The 20,203-nt window shown below is 45.5% G+C and overlaps 1 protein-coding gene across 1 annotated transcript; it reads right to left on the bottom strand.

The window, feature by feature from the left end:
- Positions 1-561: 561 nt before the first annotated feature.
- LOC103789774 (uncharacterized) lies at positions 562-18,428 on the bottom strand. The gene is made up of 4 exons (XM_054250114.2): positions 18,274-18,428; positions 5,090-5,216; positions 4,824-4,884; positions 562-4,276 (listed from the first exon to the last, which is right to left on the bottom strand). The coding sequence occupies exons 1-4, from the start codon at positions 18,274-18,276 to the stop codon at positions 1,357-1,359; spliced, it is 3,111 nt and encodes a 1,036-aa protein (XP_054106089.2). The 5' UTR covers positions 18,277-18,428; the 3' UTR covers positions 562-1,356.
- Between the last annotated feature and the right edge of the window lie 1,775 nt (positions 18,429-20,203).

Below are 20,203 nucleotides of genomic sequence, written 5' to 3'. Positions count from 1 at the left end.
AAAAAAAAAAAATCACTCAAAATTCCCAGATAAGAGCAAGGTGCTTTTCCTCACATGAAAGTCCTGGGTGACACCAGTCACTACAAAATGCAGGAGAGAAACAAGTCCCCAGCACTAGTTGGTTTTCAGGGCAGTATAGTTAACTGTCAGAATGAATTGAGAACAGTCATTGCAAGCAGAACAATGCTTGCAGGCCGGGTGGGGTGGCTCACACCTGTAATCCCAGCACTCTGGGAGGCCAAGGCAGGTCGATCACAAGGTCAAGAGACCGAGACCATCCTGACCAACATGGTGAAACCCCATCTCTACCAAAATACAAAAAATCAGCTGGGCGTGGTGGCATGTGCCTGTATTCCCAGCTACTCAGGAGGCTGAGGCAGGAGAATTGCTTGAACCCAGGAAGCAGAGGTCGCAGTAAGCCGAGATTGCACCACTGCACTCCAGCCTGGTGCCTGGCAACACAGCAAGACTGCCTCAAAAAAAAAAAAAAAAAAAAGAACAATGCTTGCAACAGAGTATAGACCTTAACTCAATGTATAGATTAGGGAGTTCAGCATCAGAGTATTTCCAACCATGACAGTTTTAATTAGTTCTCTGGTAACCAATTTCTAATACACGAAATTTTAAAACGCCAACTGGAAATGTACCTTTAATGTGAAGCATCTGGCAATATCTCTAGAGAACTACAACTCTGAGAAAAGGAAAATCAAGGGATTTGGAGAATACTCTTATTTGTTAGCAAAATGATAAAAAATGGGCTGAAGCAGGTGGCCACACACTGCTCTGTGTGGTTCCTCTAATATGTGACTGATACCTTCCTTGTCTGTGCCTATGAAATCCATTTTTTTTTGCAGTGCATTTTTCAAGGTGCTGTTTAATAAAATCTCATTAAGATTGGCTATTGGTGAATTGCATAAAAACCATCTAAATACATCACTTTAATTGTCCCTTCAGAGGCAGCTCTTCTCAACTCAGAAATCAATTATCTCAGAGGTCCTTTCCCTACTCTTTTTCTGTTTCAAAGGGATTGGGATAATTGAATGTATATTAACGGAATGTGTCTCTTCATGTCTCTGACAAGAACTGGAACAAATGAAAGCTTCGCCACAGTTTGCATTGACATGGTTTCTCTTTAGTGTGTCCTTCCATGATTCTGAAGGCTCTTGGCAGATGTGAAGGCTTTCCAACAATTCTTACATTCATATGCCTTCTCTCCAGTGTGCATCTTTCCATGTAAAAGGAAGATAAATTACTAAATGATTTCATACACCACTTATATTTAGGATTTCTCTGTAGTGTGTCTTTTCATGCATTCAAACCTCCATGGAAGATATGAAAAATCCTTTCCCACATTGTTTATTCATAGTGCTTTTCACCAGTGTGTGTCCTTTCATGTCTTCGAAGGGCACTAGAAAAACCGAATACCTTCCCACATTCCTTGCATTCATAAGGCTTCTCCCTAGCGTGGATCCTTTTATGACTTAGAAAGGTACCAGAACTGTAGAACCATTTCCCACATTCCTTACATTCATAAGGCTTTTTTCCAATATGAGTTAGTTCATGTATTCGAAGGCCACTCCAATAACGATAGACTTTACCACACTGTTTACATTCATAGGGTTTCTCCCCAGTATGAATCCTTCCATGTATTCGGAGGCTGGAGGCACATCTGAAAGCTCTCCCACATTGCTTACACTCATAGGGTTTCTCTCCAGTATGAGTCATTTCATGATATCGAATGGAACTGGGCAAATTGAAGCCTTTGCCACACTGCTTACACTCATAGAGTTTCGCTCCAGCGTGATTCAACTGATGAGATCGAAAAGAAGCAAGAGAAACATAGGCTTTCCCACATTGCTTACACTCATGGGGCTTCTTTCCAGAGTGACTCCTTTGATGACGTTGAAAGGCACTGAAATAAATAAAGGCTTTCCCACATTGCTTGCATTTATGGGGTTTATAGCATTTCTCTCCAGTGTGCGATTTTTCATGTGTTTGAAGTGAATGGGGAGAATGAAAGACCTTCCCACATATCTTACATTTATAGGGTCTCTCTCCAGTATACATATTCGTGTGCCTGGGAGAGCCTCTAGGATGAGAAACTCCTTTCCCACGTTGTTTATATTTATAGCGTTTTTCACCTATGTGTGTCCTTTCATGTCTTCTAAGGGAACTGGAAAAAACAAATACCTTCCCACATTCCTTACATTCGTAAGTCTTCACTTTCCTGTGACTCCCTTCATGTTTTTGAAAAGATGTGGGATTATCAAATGCTTTGCCACATTCCTTGCATTCATATGTCTTGACTCTAGTGTGGACCCTTTTATGATTCAGAAAGAAATTGGAACTATAGAATGATTTCACACAGTCCTTAAATTCATAAGGCTTTTCTCCAATATGAGTTAGTTCATGTATTCGAAGACCACTCCAGTAACGATAGACTTTACCACACTTTTTACATTTATAGGGTTTCTCCCCAGTGTGAGTCCTTCCATGTGTTTGAAGATGCGAGGGAGATCTGAAAGCTCTCCCACATTGTTTACATTTATAGGGTTTCTCTCCAGTGTGAGTCATTTCATGGTATCGAATGGAACTTGGCAAATTAAAGCCTTTGCCACATTGCTTACACTTATAGCGTTTTGCTCCACTGTGACTCAATTCATGATATTGAAAAGCAGTAGAAGAAATATAGACTTTCCCACACTGCTTACACTCATAGGGCTTCTCTCCAGTGTGATTCCTTTGATGACGTTGAAAGGGATTGAAATAAACAAAGACTTTCCCACACTGCTTGCATTTATAGCATTTTTCTCTACTGTGAGATCTTTCATGTGTTTGAAATGAACTGCGAGAATGAAAGACTTTTCCACATATCTTACATTTATGAAGTGTCTCTCCAGTGTCTATCTTCATGTGTCCAGGAGAGCTTCTATGAAAAAATCCTTTCCCAGGTTGTTTATGTTCATCGTGTTTTTCACATATGTGTGTCTTTTCATGTCTCTGAAGGGAACTGGAAAAACCAAATACCTTCCCACATTGCTTACATTCATAAGTCTTCTCTTTTCTGTGACTCCCTTCATGTTTTTGAAAGGATATGGGATTATGAAATGCTTTCCCACATTCCTTGCATTCATAAGGCTTCTCCCTAGTGTGGATCCTTTTATGATTTAGAAAGGAACCAGAACGGTAGAATGATTTCCCACATTCCTTACATTCATAAGGCTTTTTCCCAGTATGAGTTAGTTCATGTATTCGAAGGCCACTCCAATAATGATAAGCTTTACCACATTGTTTACATTCATAGGGTTTCTCCCCAGTGTGAGTCCTTTCATGTCTTCGGAGGCTTGAGGCACATCTGAAAGCTTTCCTACGTTGCTTACGTTCATAGGGTTTCTCTCCAGTGTGAGACATTTCATAGTATCGAATGGAACTGGGCAAACTGAAGCCTTTGCCACACTGCTTACACTCATAGCGTCTTGCTCCAGTGTGACTCAATTGATGGTATTGAAAAGAAGTATAAGAAATATAAGCTTTCCCACATTGTTTCCACGCATATGGTTTCTGTTTAGTGTGAGTTCTTTGATGGTATCGAAAGGTACAGAAACTAATAAAGGCTTTCTCACATTTCTTACATCTATAAAATTTCCTACCAGTGTAAGGCATTTTATGTCTATGATAGAAACCAAATAAACGATATGTCTTCCCAGAATCCTTACATGCATGATGCTTCCCTCCTCTGTACATTCTTTCATGTATTTGAAAAGAAGGTAAGTTATTAAATGCTTTTTCACATTTCTTACATTCATAAGGTTTCTCTACACTGGGAGTTCTTCCATGCATTTGTTCTGAGGCACATCCAAATGTTTTTCCAGATTGTTTACATTCATAGGGGTTTTTACCAGACTGAGCTCTTTTATGTTCATGAAAAGAAACGGGAAAACTAAATGGCTTCCCAGAATCTTTACATTTATAGGGTTTTTCTCCAGTGTGACCAATTAAATGTTTGTGAAAGTGGGGGAGATGACTGAAGGCTTTCTTACAGTATGCACATTTATATGGCTTCTGTCCATATTCCTGATACTCATACAGCTTGTGTCCAGTGTCAGCTCTGGTGTGCTTATGAAGGGATAAACAACCCATGCCAACCTCACACACATTCCTTTCACATGATTCTACTCCAGGAGTTTTCTTCTTCAACATGTCATCTGGAACCTGGGTCAAAATTTCTCCACGCTGATAACCTTCACTTTCAAAGAGTCTCTCTTCCATAAGACTTCTGTGAAAATCAAAAGCACATTTAATCAGTTACTTTATAAGTGATTTTACATTCATTCACAAGTATTACACTCGCATTTTTAACATTGTCCAGCAAAGTGTAGGCTTTCTACCCTGTCTGAATTGTTTGAACGTGAATGCTCTACAAAATGGCCCAGTCATATCTATCATCAAAAAATACTGATGTGGGGCTTAATACTATTTCCATAAATGACTGTACAAATACAAAACCTCTTTTGTGTTTAATTTTGTTTCTGAGTGAGACTCTTGCCCTGTTTCCCAGGCTATAGTCCAATGATGTCATCATGGCTCAGTGCAGCCTCAAATTCCTGGGCTCAAGCAATCCTCTGGTCTGAACCTCCCCCAAAGGGCTGATTATAGACATGTGTCATGGTGTCCAGCCTATATCACAAATAAATGCAGGTTTTTAGAGAAAATATGAACAATACATTGGAACTCAGCTTCTTTGTCTGTTTCCTTCTTTTTAGTATTTCCTCCCATTCTAAAATTTTCTAGAGACACTGCTTAGTCTTATGAATACAGATTACCTTAGGTTGCTCCTGAAATTTTTGTACTCATTTTCAATGTTCTGGTCTTTCCATTTCTTTCCTGAAATACAGACACAGATGCATAGGCCTGAATTAGTATAAAATTATGAAATAATTATTTGATTCTATGTTCATGATACACTGCAACATGCCTCATTTATTCATCCAAGTATTGCCTGTCCATATTCCAAATTACTCAACAGCATGGATGAAAGAGAAACATTTGTTCTCTAATTCACTGAGGGAACTAATATTGTCACCCTTACCTACAGAGGCCAGGTTCCTCAAGGTTTCTTGCATCACTTCTCGGTACAGAGTCTTCTGGGAAGGATCCAGCAAAGCCCACTCTTCTGAGGTGAAGTTCACAGCCACATCCTCAAAGGCCACCGAGTCCTGAAACATCGCACATGTACAGAGAAGGATGGGTGAGACTGATAGCACTGGGCATCTATATCCTATTCCTTAGAGGTTCTCACGATGCTGTAGATTTCATGACTTAGTCATCAGACCTTACTTTGTGCCTACACTCACTTTCTTCCATAAAGCAATTCTGATGCTACAACTTAACCATGGGGTAAAGCAACAGCAGAATAGGAAAATGTGCGAATTTCTGGTGAATCCATATAGAAAGTTGTGCTGTCTGCATTGCCCCTAATGTCTACTTGTAGTGTGGGTCTGTAGCACTGCTGCAACAAAGTCCTATGAATTCACATGCAGAGAAAAGTTAACATAAGCAGTCTTGAGGCTGTGTTTCCTTGAAAATGTCTGTTCCTTGCATCACAAAGAAAAAGTTTAAACTTTGATGATAGCTAGAAAGTAGATTTTTGTTCTAATTCCAGTGACAGAAACAAACCAAAAAAGTAGATTTTATGAGGGGGCCCGTCAATCTAACTGATAAGACAGTTATAAATAACTAAAAAGACAAAAACAAAAATGAAAAAACTTATGAGAAGAAACGATTCTGGGAATTACTGCTTAGGTAGTAAAGCTACATTGTCATTGAATTGCTCAAAGTTGAACGTCAACAAGGGTGAAAGGTAAAAACCCCAGGGTGCCCAATTTTTTTTTTTTTTTTTTTGAGACAGTCTCACTCTGTCGCCCATGATGGAATGCAGTAGCATGGTCTCAGCTTACTGCAACCTCCACCTCCCCGGTTCAAGTGCCTCTCCTGCCTCGGCCTTCCAAGTAGGTGGGCTTACAGGCGCCCACCACCAGGGCCCAGCTAATATTTGTATTTTTAGAGAGATGGGGGTTTCACCATGTTGGCCTGGTTGGTCTCAAACTCCTGACCTCGTGATCTGCCCACCTCAGCCTCCCAAAGTGCTGAGATTACAGGCGTGAGGCATTGTACCTAGGCAGGGCGCCCAATCTTAACAAAAAGACAAACTTATCAAACGTAAAAACTTTTTTGTGGTCAGGCTTAGTGGCTCATGTCTGTGATCCCAGCACTTTTGGAGGTTGGGGCGAGCAAATTACTCAGGCCAGGAGCTCAAGACCAGCCTGGGCAACATGGTGAAATCCTGTCTCCACTAAAAATACAAAAATTAGCTGGGCGTGGTGGTAGGCACCTGTAATCCCAGCCCCTTGGGAGGTGGAGATTGCAGTGAACCAAGATCGTCCCACTGCACTCCAGCCTGGGCAAGAGAGCAAGACTCACTGTATTCCAATAACATTTCTCCAAGATACATCCAAATGACCAGAAGGCACATTAAAAGGTGCTTAACATCAGGAAATATAAGATGTACTTATTTTTTTGAGTCAGAGTCTCGCTCTGTGGCCCAGGCTGGAGTGCAATGGCGTGATCACAGCTCACTACAACCTCTGCTTCCCAGGTTCAAGCAATTCTGCCTCAGCCTCCTGAGTAGCACCCGCTACCATGCCAGGTTAATTTTTGTATTTTTAGTAGAGATGGGGTTTCACCATGTTGGCCAGGCTGGTCTCTTGGCTAGGCCTTGTGATTTTGTGATCCACCCACCTCAGCCTCCCAAAGTGCTGGGATTATAAGCCTGAAACGAACACCATGCCCAGCCTAGGTGAACTTTTTACAATGTAATTTTGGGTGGTTACTGAGTGTTTCCCTCTCATGAAAAGTATTCATTATTAATGTAATAAAAATTTAAATACAGTCATGTATGGCTCTATGGGAAAATAAAAATAAAATACCACAGCTCTTTCAAATGTCAGGGTCGATGCATAATTGAAGACGTCCTTTAGAGAGGGAAAGTGGGTGTTTTGGAATTCAGCAAGGGAACCAAATATTTAGGGACTGTCATCCCTAAAAAGAGCCAACAGCAGGAGTCTTACAGACTTCTTCCTTCCTTGATCAAATATGAGTCAGGCTGCTCAGAACCCTCTTCCTAACTAGGTTTTATCCTTCTCCTGCAGAGCCCAATTTCATAAAAAAATCCTTCTAAAGGAGTTCAGGGAGAATCCCCCCAAAACTTGATATCCAATCAAGTTCCATTTCCTCAATCCATGATAATTCATCAAGTTTCTCTTCCCTCTTTTGAGCCAGTGTCTCGTTCTGTTGCCCATGGTGGGGTGAGTGGCGTCACCTCGGTTTCTGCATTTTCCACCTCCCAGGCTCAAATGACCCTCCTACCTCAGCCTCAAGAGCAGCTGAGACCAAAGGTGTGCACCACCAAACTTAGGCAATTTTTTGTATTTTTGGTAGAGATGAGATTTCACCATTTTCTTCAGGCAAGTCTTGAACTCCTGAGCTCAAGCAATCCACCCACCTCAGCCTCCCAAAGTGCTGGGATTAGAGGTATAAGCCACTACACTCAGCCTCTTTTCTTTTCTTAAAGTGTACAGCAGCTGGATGGGGTGGCTCACGCCTGTAATACCAGCACTTTGGGAGGCTGAGGTGGGCAGATCACCTGAGTTCGGGAGTTCGAGACCAGCCTGACCAACATGCAGAAACCCCGTCTCTACTAAAAATACAAAATTAGCAGGGTGTGGTGTCAGGTGCCTGTAATCCCAGCTACTCAGGAGCTAAGGCAGGAGAATCGCTTAAACCCAGGAGGCGAAGGTTGCGGTGAGCCAAGATCACACGATTGCACTCCAGCCTGGGCAACATGAGCAAAACTCCATCTCAAAAAAAGAGAGGGGTGTGGGGCTGGGCACAGTGGCTCACGCCTGTAATTCCAGCACTTTGGGAGGCCAGGAAGGGCGGATAACGAGGTCATGAGTTCAAGACCAGTCTGACCAATATGATGAAACCCCGTCTCTACTAAAACATACGAAAATTAGCCAGGTGTCATGGCGCACACCTGTAGTCCCAGCTATTCAGGAGCCTCAGGCAGGAGAATCACTTGAACCTAGGAGGTGGAGGTTGCAGTGAGCCAAGATCACGCCACTGCACTCCAGCCTGGGAGACAGAGTGAAACTCCATCCCATCCACACACAAAAAAAAAAAGAGAGAGAGAGAAAAAGAAAGCATACAGCACATGGTATTCCCAGTATTGACCTCATGCAAGTTCCAGACCCAATCCTGGTTAGGAACTGAGATCAAAAAAGATCAGGTGCATTCAGGCTGCCATGGCCATATGCTTTTAAATGTCTTACCAGTGTGGTGTCCTTTGAAACACAAAAGTTTAAAATTTCAATGCAGTTTAAATTAAATACTTTTTCTTTGTTCCTAGTGCTTGTACTGTCACATTGTAGAATCTTTTTTTTTTTGAGACTGAGTTTCGCTCTTGTTACCCAGGCTGGAGTGCAATGGCACGATCTCGGCTCACCGCAACCTCCGCCTCCTGAGTTCAAGCAATTCTCCTGCCTCAGCCTCCCGAGTAGCTGGGACTACAGGTGCACACCACCATGCCCAGCTAAGTTTTGTATTTTTAGTAGAGACGGGGTTTCACCTTGTTGACCAGGATGGTCTCGATCTCTTGACCTCATGATCCACCCGCCTCGGTCTCCCAAAGTGCTGGGATTATAGGTGTGAGCCACTGCGCGTGGCCCCATCATAGAATCTTTCCTGAATCTATGATCATGAATATTTTTGAGTGGCACACTGTGGCACCAAGAAGGTAAGATTATCCTTTGTTCCCATGGGAGAATGAGAATAGTTATTTGAATAATTCTGCAGGCCTCCATAGAATTGAAACTCAATGGCCGGGCGCAGTGGCCCACGCATGTAATCCCAACACTTTGGGAGGCTGAGGCGGGCAGATCACTAGATCAAGAGATCAACACCATCCTAGCCAAAATGGTGAAACCCCATCTCTACTAAAAATACTAAACTAGCTGGGTGTGGTGGTGGGTGCCTGTAATCCCAGCTACTCAGGAGGCTGAGGCAGGAGAATCGCTTGAACCCAGAAGGCAGAGGTTGCAGTGAGCAGAGATAGCACCATTGTACTCCAGCCTGGGAAATAAGCGCGAAACTCGGCCTCAAAAAAAAAAAAATACAAAAATTGGGCTGGGCACAGTGGCTCACGGCTGTAATCCCAGCACCTTGGGAGGCTGAGGTAGGCAGATCACCTGGGAGTTCGAGAGCAGCCTCACCAATATGGTGAAATCCTGTCTCTACTAAAAATATAAAATTAGCCGGACATGGTGGCGCATGCCTGTAATCCCAGCTACTCGGGAAGCTGAGGCAGGAGAATCACTTGAACCCAGGAGGCAGAGGTTGTGGTGAGCCAAGATCATGACATTGCACTCCAACCTGGGCAACAAGAGCAAAACTCCATCTCAAAAACACAAACAAACAAAAATTAGCTGGGTGTGGTGGCGTGCATCCATTGTCCCAGCTACTCGGGAGGCTGAGGCAGAAGACTCGCTTGAACCTGCGAGGTGAAGGTTGCAGTGAGCTGAGATCGTGTCACTGCACTTCTGCCTGGCAACAGAAAGAGACTCAAAAAAAAAAGAAGAAACCCACTATACACTGGAGACTAAAACTATATAAATTTATTATACTATAATGGCATATTACATTAAGCTGTTTACTATAAGGCTGGGCGCAGTAGCTCACGCCTATAATCCCAGCACTTTGGGAGGCTGAGGCAGGCGGATCACGAGGTCAAGAGATCGAGACCATCCTGGTCAACAAGGTGAAACCCTGTCTCTACTAAAAATGCAAAAATTAGCTGGGCATGGTGGCGCGTGCCTGTAGTCCCAGCTACTTGGGAGGCTGAGGCAGGAGAATTGCTTGAACCCAGGAGGCAGAGGTTGTGGTGAGCCGGGATTGCGCCATTGCACTCCAGCCTGGGTAACAACAGCGAAACTCCGTCTCAAAAAAAAAAAATAATAATAATAATAATAATAAATTAGGGGAAAAAATGAAAACCACTTTTAAAGAAAATAAGTCAAGCTCTACCAAAAAAAAAAAAAGACAGAACCAACCTGCAACGAATTAAATTGTTGTACCTCCTAAACTAGCCTTATATACAAAAGGCTGTAATCCTGTTAAATTTCTTTGCTTTTGGTCTATATAAGAACTTATTTTGAGACAAGAGTCTCTGTTACCCAGGCTGGAGTGCAATGGCGTGATTACAGCTCACTGCAGCCTCAATGAGTGCTCAAGCAATTCTTCTACCCCAGTTCTTCAAGTCCTTGGGACCACAGGAGCATGACACTCCACTTGGCTTTTTATTTTTTGTAAAGACAGGGTCTTACTATGTTGCCCAGGCCTGACGTGAATTCCTGGGCTTAAAAAATCTCCCCACCTCAGCTTCCAAAGTGTTAGAATTACAGGCATGAACTACCAAATTTTGTTATAGTCTTGTATTTCCTTATGGTGTCTTTTGAATGACAAATTTTTAAATTTTGACATAGTCTAAATGATATACTTCTTTGTGTCTACTGCTTCTCTTGTTATATCATAGAATCTTCTTCCTAAATCCACGATCATGAAGACTTTTAGGTGGCACATTCTGTAGTATCAAGAGGGTGAGGTTTTCCTTTGTTCTGATGAAAGGATGAGACTGGTTTATTTGAATGATTCTGCAGGATGACATACAAATGAATCCCACTACACTATGGAGGTTAAAACTATATAAATTTACACTATAACAGTATTATGATATATGCTATGTTATTATTTATGTGGTAGTCATGTATCATGTCCAATTTATATATATTTACCAATTACCTACCATAACTAAACAATAAACTATATACAAATACTGCAAGTGTGCGTGGATATATGTCTATATGCACACACACAGGGCTATATCCTATCCTAGATAATGTAAAACTATAGTATTAATATAATATATACATGAATATCTCCTTTAAATTCTGAAAGGAGGCCAGGCATGGTGGCTTATGCCGGTAATCTCAGCACTTTGAAAGGCCGAGGCAGGCACAGCACTTAAGGCCAGGAGATTGAGACCAGCCTGGGTAACACAGTGAAACCCCATCTCTACCAAAAAACACAAAAATTACCCAGACATAGTGGCATGCCTGAAGTCCCAGCTACTCAGGAGGCTAAGGTGGGAGGATCGCTTGAGCCTGGGAAGGGAAGGTTGCAGTGAGGTGAGATCACGACACTGCACTCCAGCCTAGGGGGCAGAGTAACACTGTCTCAAAAAGCAGTTTTTTTCCCACAGGAAACACCTCACCAACATATGTGCAAAGAGAATCCACCAACATAAGATAATATCTACACCCCATGATGAAGTATTTAATCCTGGAAAGCAATGGTGTTTTTCACCTGTGAAAATCAATTTATGCCGGCTGGCTGGGTGCGGTGGCTCATGCCTCTAGTCCCAGCACTTTGGGAGGGCGAGGCATGCGGATCACTTGAGGTCAGGAGTTCAAGACAAGCCTGGCCAATGTGGTGAAAACTCCATCTCTACTAAAAATACAAAAATTAGCTGAGCATGGTGATGCATATCTGTAATCAGAACTTGGGAGCTACTCGGGAGGCTGAGGTAGGAGAATCGCTAGAACCTGGGAGGTGGAGGTTGTAGTGAGCCAAGATCCTGCCATTGCACTCCAATCTGGGCAATAGAGTGAGACTGTCTCAAAAAAAAAAAAAAAAAAGAAGCCGGGTGCAGTGGCTCAAGTCTGTAATCCCAGCACTTTGGGAGGCCGAGGCGGGTGGATCATGAGGTCAAGAGATCGAGACCATCCTGGTCAATACGGTGAAACCCTGTCTCTACTAAAAATACAAAAAATTAGCTGGGCATGGTGGCGCATGCCCATAATCCCAGCTACTCAGGAGGCTGAGGCAGGAGAATTGCCTGAACCCAGGAGGCGGAGGTTGCGGTAAGCCAAGATCGCGCCATTGCACTCCAGCCTGGGTAACAAAAGCGAAACTCCATCTCAAAAAAAAGGAAAATCAATTCATGCAATAAGCAGCATAGAATCCACAGCAAAAAAACCACAAGAACATCATAGCAGGTACAGAAAAACATGGGACAAACTTTAGCATACCTTCATGATAAAAAAAAAACTCAATAAACAGATATACAAAAGAACCTCCTTAATCTATTACAATGCATGTATTTAAAAAATGCAGAACTACTTTTTTTTTTTTTTTGAGTCGGAGTCTCACTCTGTCACCTATGCTGGAGTACAACTCCATGATCTTCGGCTCACTGCAACCTCTGCCTCCCATGGTCAAGCAATTCTCTTGCCTCAGTCTCTGGAGTAGCTGTGACTACAGGCACCCGCCACCATGCCCAGCTAATATTTGTATTTTCAGTAGAGATCGGTTTCACCATACTAACCAGGCTTGTCTTGAACTCCTGACCTTGTAATTCGCCAGCCTCAGCCTCCCAAAGTGCTGGGATTACAGGCATCAGCCACCGTGCTGGGCCTAGAACTACTTTCATTCTTTATGGTGAAAGACTGTTTTCTCCTAAAGATGACAAACAGACAAAGATGCAAAGAAATGCATTAGAAAAGTTACAATTTTCATTAAAATAACTCATAATGAATCATTTACGCTAATGAAAAATGCAAAATTCACAAATTCTAGAACAAAATACATGTGAAAATCAAGAAGACCTTGGATGTGGCAATAAGGTTTCACATAAAACACAAAAATCAATTTGTGAATGGAAAAAACTGATACACTGAATTTCATTCAAATTAAAACTTTTGACCAGGCACAGTGGCTCATGCTTATAATCCCAGCACTTTGGGAGGCCGAGGCGGGTGGATCACAAGGTCAAGAGATCGAGAGATCGAGACCATCCTGGTCAATATGGTGAAACCCCGTCTCTACTAAAAATACAAAAATTAGCTGGGCATGGTGGCGCATGCCTGTAGTCCCAGCTACTTGGGAGGCTGAGGCAGGAGAACACTTGAACCTGGGAGGCAGTGGTTGCAGTGAGTTAAGACTGTGCCACTGCCCTCCAACCTGGGCAACAAGACCAAAACTCTGTCTCAAAAATAAAAAAATTTAAAAAAAAAGCTTTTTGTGGCTAGGCACGGTGGCTCACGCCTGTAATCCCAGCATTTTAGGAGGCCAAGGCAGGTGATCACTGTAGGGTCCAGCCCTACAGGGTTCTGTGAGCCCCACTCTGTTTGTGTGGAAATGAGAAATTGTAGAAATAGAAGACACCAAGACACAGAGATAGAGAAAATAGAGTTTGGGCCCGGGGGTCCACTGTCAACCAAAGCACGGAGTTCCTCGGTGGCCCCAAGTGCCTGGACACTCTGACTTTTATTGAGCACAAAGCTGGGGGCAGGGTAGATAGGGCATGGCTGTGATAGGGTAAAGAACATCACATGTCATACAGGTAGGGGCTCAGGGATTTCTAGTAGCTGAGATGAGGTAAGGAGTATAATGCGTCAGCACTTTTCCATACTTGTTAAGTAAGAACAAAGACATTAAGATTTATATTACTTTTGCTGACATCTCTTCTAAGAAAAAAGGAACCAGGTGCAGAATCGGAGCATGAGAGTAGACATGGAACGTGATCACTGAAGCACAGCATCACATAGACAAGCCCTCGGATGTCTCCGGGCCTACCTGACAGCCGTCAGGCCTTACCACAGGAGCTTGGAGGAGGCAGAGTTTTCTCCTAACTCCTACGGGGAAGGAGACCATCTTGGACGACTCCTCTACCTGGCTAAGCAGCAGGCCCTTTCCCAGCACTGGCGCTGCTGCACAGCTGAGGCATCCTCCTGCAGCTCTTACACGGGCATGACAGAGGGCTTAAAGTGTCTTGCCTTAGGGTCATTCATTTCACAATGTCGCCCCAGGTTCAGGCTTCCAACCTGAGAGGCATTAGTAAAAGAATTAAATGACCTATGAATAACTAAGATCACCTATGAATAGCTAATAACTACTATGGTTTTATTTCTAATAAGTTTCTTCTTCATTATTTATATGGAAACAGGCTGAGCTTTCGGCTTCTGGCTGGGCACTCCCCCCTACAGATAATGAGGTCAGGAGTTCGAGACCAGCCTGACCAACATGGTGAAACCCCATCTCTACTAAAATATAAAAATTAGCCAGGTGTGGTGAAACGTTCCTGTAGTCCCAGCTACTTGGAAGGCTGAGGCAGGAGAATCGCTTGAACCTGGGAGGTGGAGGTTGCAGCGAGCCAAGATCACACCACTGTACTCTACCCTGACAACAGAGGGAGACTCACCTCAAAAAAGAAAGAAAGAAGGAAGGAAGGCAGGCAGGCAGGCCAGGCACAGTGGCTCAAGCCTGTAATCCCACCACTTTGGGAGGCCGAGGCGGGTGGATCACGAGGTCAAGAGATTGAGACCATCCTGGTCAACATGGTGAAACCCCGTCTCTACTAAAAATACAAAAAATTAGCTGGGCATGGTGGCGCGTGCCTGTAATCCCAGCTACTCAGGAGGCTGAGACAGAATTGCCTGAACCCAGGAGGCGGAGGTTGTGGTGAGCCGAGATCGCGCCACTGCACTCCAGCCTGGATAACAAGAGAGAAACTCTGTCTCAAAAAAAAGAGAGAGAGAGAGAGAGAGAGAAAGAAAGAAAGAAGGTGAAGGCAATTACAAGGCTGAGGCAGGAGAGCTGAATCTGGGAGGGGGAGGTAGCCATAAGCTGAGATCATGCCACTGCATTCCAGCCTGGGCAACAGAGTGATACTCCGCCTCAAAATACAAACAAAACACTTTTTGTTTTGGAAAGACACTGTTAAGAGAATGAAAGGACAGGTTGCAGACTTGGTCAAAACAGATGCAAAACACCTATCTCATGAGGACAAGTACTCAAAAGATACAAAGAACTCAAACTCAGCAAGAAACCAACCAATCATTCAAAAAATAAGCATGCCAATAGAGAAGTACAAATGAAAATAACAATGAGGCCAGGTATGGTGGCTCATACTTGCAATCCCAGTACTTTAGAAGCCCAAGGTGGATGGATCACTTGAGGTCAGGAGTTTAAGACCAGCCTGAGCAACATGGTTAGACCCTCTCTCTACAAGAAATACAAAAAAATGGGCCAGGCTCATGCCTGTAGTCCCAGCACTTTGGGAGGCAGAGGCAGGCAGATCACCTGAGGTCAGGAGTTTGACACCAGCCTGGCCAACATAGGAAAACCCCATCTCTACTAAAAATATAAAAATTAGCCGGGTGTGGTGGCCGGTGCCTGTAATCCCAGCTGCTCAGGAGGCCGAAGCAAAAGAATCGTTTGGATCTGGGAGGCAGAGGCTGCAGTGAGCCGAGATTGCACCAGTATTGCACTTCTGCCTGGAGGACTGGAGCGAGACTGAGTCTAAAAAAAAGCCGGGTATGGTGGCTCACCCCTGTAATCCAAGCACTTTGGAGGCCAAGGCGGGCAGATCACCTGAGGTCGGGAGTTCAAGACCAGCCTGACCAACATGGTGAAACCCTGTCTAAAAAAAAAATTAGCCGGCCGCAGTGGCTCACGCCTATAATCCCAGTACTTTGGGAGGCCAAGGCAGGCGGATCACAAGGTCAAGAGATCGAGACCATCCTGGTCAACAAGGTGAAACCCCGTCTCTACTAAAAATACAAAAATTAGCTGGGCATGGTGGTGCACGCCTGTAGTCCCAGCTACTCGGGAGGCTGAGGCAGGAGAATTGCTTGAACCCAGAAGGCGGAGGTTGCAGTGAGCCGAGATCGTACCATTGCACTCCAGCCTAGGTAACAAGAGCGAAACTCCGTCTCAGGTTAGTGGAAGAGAGGAAGGGGAGATGATGATTACATGAAGCACAGGGATTTTTAGGGCAATGAAACTCTTTTGTATAGACTGGTGGGTATAGGCCAGGTGTGGTGATTCATGCCTGTAATCCCAGCACTCTGGGAGGCCGAGGTGGGTGGATCACTTGAGGTTAGGAGTTCCAGAACAGCCTGACCAACATGGTGAAAACCCCATCTCTCCTAAAATACAAAATTAGCCAGGCACGGTGGTGGGTGCAGTGGCGGACGCCAGCTACTCAGGAGGCTGAGGCAGGAGAATCACTTGAAGCCAGGAGATGGAGGTTGCAGTGAGCTGAGATCATGCATTGCACTCCAGCCTGGACAACCAAGCAAGACTCCATCTCAAATAAATAAATAAATAAATAAGACTGGTGGGTGTATGACACTTGTAGTAGTCCAAACCACACTGCCATCCTGTTCACAATGAAGGGTTCTCATCAACACTGTATTGTGTCGTTCCCCAGCACACCATGTACCCCACATACATTTTGATTTGCTTCACCATGTTGGGGTGGGCTTTCATTGTCCTGTGAAACTGCATTTCTCATTCACTAGTCTGAGAAAATCCAGAGCACCAGAATCATTTATCTTTTCCTTCAAGACTCCATCCAACTGGCTGACCAGCCACGTGTTTCAAAGCATTTGAAACTGGAGTTGGAGGAGAAAAAAGTGAGCGTGGTAAGGAGTTGGCTAACTAGGCCGGGCACGGTGGCTCACGCCTGTAATCCCAGCACTTTGAGAGGCCAAGGCAGGTGGATCACGAGGTCAGGAGATCAAGACCAGCCTGGCTAACATGGTGACACCCCGTCTCTACTAAAAATACAAAAAAATAGCCGGGTGTGGTGGCACGTGCCAGTAGTCCCAGCTACTTGGGAAGCTGAGGCAGGAGAATCACTTGAACCCAGAGGCAGAGGTTGCAATGAGCCAAGATCATGCCACTGTACTCCAGCCTGGGTGACAGAGGGAGATTCCATCTCTAAATAAATAAAGGAGTTGGCTAACTAGATGAAGAGTGTACCAGTCATCTCTTACCCCGGAAAATTCAGTGGCTCCCTTTGGAGGCCCCATCCCCATACCACAGGCTAACTTGTGGGAAGTGGCCCCAGGGGTGATACTCTCTAAACCCTCCTAGAGACAGGCAAGTGTGGGCATGTTGGGGTAGCTCTAGGGAGTTCTAAAACCCAATACCAGGGAAAGATAGGAGAGGGCTCCTGAAGACACATCACCCCAAAACGTTTCCAAAGGGGAACTGAGGCAGGAGAACAGGGTCTGGAGGCAAGGAACTTAAGGGCAATTTGTGCTGAATTCATAAAGCTGAATCAAGGAAAAACACCAAGGTCTGGGATCAGGAAATCTAAGGCCAATTTGTGCTGACTTCCCAAAGCTGGATCAAAAGGAAACACCTGGGTCTGGGGGCAGACACCCTAAGGCCAATTAACGCCAACTTCCAAAAGCTAAACCAAAACAAAAAACCCTATCTCACCCAGAGCATCAAAGTCTGCTCTCTCTACAACCCTTCCTCTTCCACATTCTCAAATGGAAAGGAAAAGTGTATCTGCAGAGGGCACCAATTAACCTCAGCCTTTAATTGACCACGAACCAAATCCTTCATCCAGGACTAAATCCTACAGACATCAAGAAAAAGGGTGGCCGAAAGGGACCTCAAAAGTAATACTTAAAACCCAGAAAAATGGCCGGGCAGGGTGGCTCACGCCTGTAACCCCAGCACCGTGGGAGGCCAAGGTGGGCGGATCACGAGGTCAGGAGTTCGAGACCAGCCTGGGCAACACGGTGAAACCCCATCTCTATTAAAAATAAAAAAAATAGCCGGCGTGGTGGCGGGCGCCTGTAAACCCAGCTACTCGGGAGGCCGAAAAGAGAATCGCTTGAACTCAGGAGGCGGAGGTTGCAGTGAGCGGAGATCCTGCCACTGCACTCCAGCCTGGGTGACAGAGCGAGACTCCGTCTCCCAAAAACAAACAAACAAAAAAAAAACCCCTTTTAACCTTTTAAGAGAAGGCAAGACGACTGGGGACCCTAAAGACCACCATTTTTCTGTCGCAAGAACCCCACACTCGAGGCGGGATTCCCCCCATGATCCGTCCCATGGCTCAGCACAATCTAAGGAGACGCGCGGCTGGGAGCGCGGAGCTGCTCAAAGACGGCTCCCGGGCCGGGGCTGCAGTCGCTGCGCAGGGACAGGACAGGACGCCCCGGGTCCCCGCTGCCGGCCCAGCCCCACAGACCCCGGGGTCGCCGCGGGGAGGCCCGGGTCCTTCCACAGCCCTTTAAAGCCGGTCCTAACCAGCCCTTCGCCGCCGCCTCAGGACGCCTGGCCCCACACACTCACCATGTCTGGGATTCCAATTGTCTTCTCCAAGGCTCCCGCGACTAGAGAGGATCACAGCGCAGGTGACAGAGCGACAGGAACTCTGGCGGAGAAACCTGGAGCTTCTCAGAGCAGGAAAGTGGGTTCCAACGGTCGCTGACACAGCGGTAGAACACGCGGGCGGCGGTCCGCTTCCCTGGAAAAACAGGAGGGTCCCGCGCCAGTGCTCCTGATTGGATCGTGCCCCGCCCCAGCGCTCCTGATTGGACCGTGCGCCCCGGGCGCCTCGCCCGCTGAGCCCTGAGTGACAGCAGAAGCCCGGGATAACCGGGACCGGCAGAGCCGGGCAGATTCTATTCACTTCATCTTTAAAGCCCACCTCCCTCCCTGTGCCCTGATCCTTGGATACTTGCATTTCCGTCAAACTTTCCTAAAACCTTATTTTTATTTATTTATGTATTTATTTAGAGACGGAGTTTCGCTCTTGCAGCCCAGGTTGGAGTGCAATGGCGCGATCTTGGCTCTCTGCCACCTCCGACTCCCACGTTCAAGAGATTCTCCTGCCTCAGGCTCCTGGATAGCTGGGATTACAGGCGCCTACCACCAAGCCCAGCTAGTTTTTGTATTTTTAGTATAGAAAGGGTTTCACCCTGTTAGTCAGGGTGGTCTCGAACTCCTGACCTCAGGTGATCCGCCTTCCTCGGCCTCCGAAAGTGCTGGGATTACAGGCGTGAGCCACCATGCCTGGCCTCTTCCCTGAACTTTAGAAAGGTCACTGACCTCTCCTTCACTCAATGGGCTCTCTCGCTCCTTCGTGGGGCATCAGGTCACAAGTGTATGCAGGGAATTCCAGACTCAGTGTCCAATGGGGCGATCTGTTTGTCTCAGAGCAGGGGAGGAACTGAGACCAAGCCAGGCACGATTAGACCAGGAAGGATAGATGATGTCCTCCAGGGGACTGGAATAGGGGATGAGGCATGGACAAAGTTTCCTCACACCTCTACCAACTCTCCTCACAGTACAGGAACACTCCTTCCTTCCAGAAACTATGCCTTGGAGTCAGTTTAACCTTCTGACCTAAATAAACTGTCAATTTCATAAACTTTCTCCAGGTGATGTTCCAGACAATTCTGTCAAACTGACCTTCATAGATTTTCTTCATATATACAAATCACAGCGTGACCCCAGTGACCCGATGAATGCCAAAACCAAAAACACTGCCCCTCAAATGGACCCAGGCTCCTGAGGTCCAACTGCATTAATGACTGAACACGCCCCGCCTTCCCCCCATCTCGACCACCGCCCCAAGTGCATCTGCACTTGGATCTCCTGTTTCCCAGGGCTCTGAAGCTTCTCAGAATCCACTTCTGGAGCTGCTCAGAGGCACACAGGGGACCTCCGTTTCCTGCCCTTTGCAGGCTCCAGACCGGCCTCCGGCTCTGCTGCCCCCTACAGAAGCAGGTTATCCGCCTGCTTCTCTTCCCCATTGATCACTTCCATGAGACAAACACCTTCAATCTCACCGTGTGAATAAGACACCAGCAGAATCACTGCCTTCCTCCTGTGTGTACGTATAAAGTGGAAGAGAAAAAGCTAAGATAATTTAACTGCATGAAAAGACTTCTAAATCGCGGTGACAGCGGCACTAGCAGCCAGGAACACTAAAGATACCACTGGGGCAGGGCAGGGCTGGGAATGGGTTGCGGGAGGGACTGCAGGGACAGATAGCTGCTGCCTGGGCCCAGCAGCAGTGCAGCTGTACAGCCTAAGGCACCTGGCGAGCAGAACTGGGGATTTCTGGGACAGGACTGTGGGGAGGAAAAATGAGGCAGCCTTGATGGATCCTGGAGCTGTGGAGCTGATGCAGACTTATGATAGCTGATACTGTAAGTAAGCCCGATTGAGATGTGAGAACTTGGATTCCTTCGCAATTTATGAAGACGAAGACTGG

The sequence above is a fragment of the Callithrix jacchus genome, chromosome 22 (genome assembly GCF_049354715.1).
Source record: "Callithrix jacchus isolate 240 chromosome 22, calJac240_pri, whole genome shotgun sequence".
Lineage (NCBI taxonomy): Eukaryota > Metazoa > Chordata > Mammalia > Primates > Cebidae > Callithrix > Callithrix jacchus.
The sequence above is the reverse complement of the archived record's forward strand: the minus strand, read 5'-3'. Positions and strand labels throughout refer to the sequence as shown.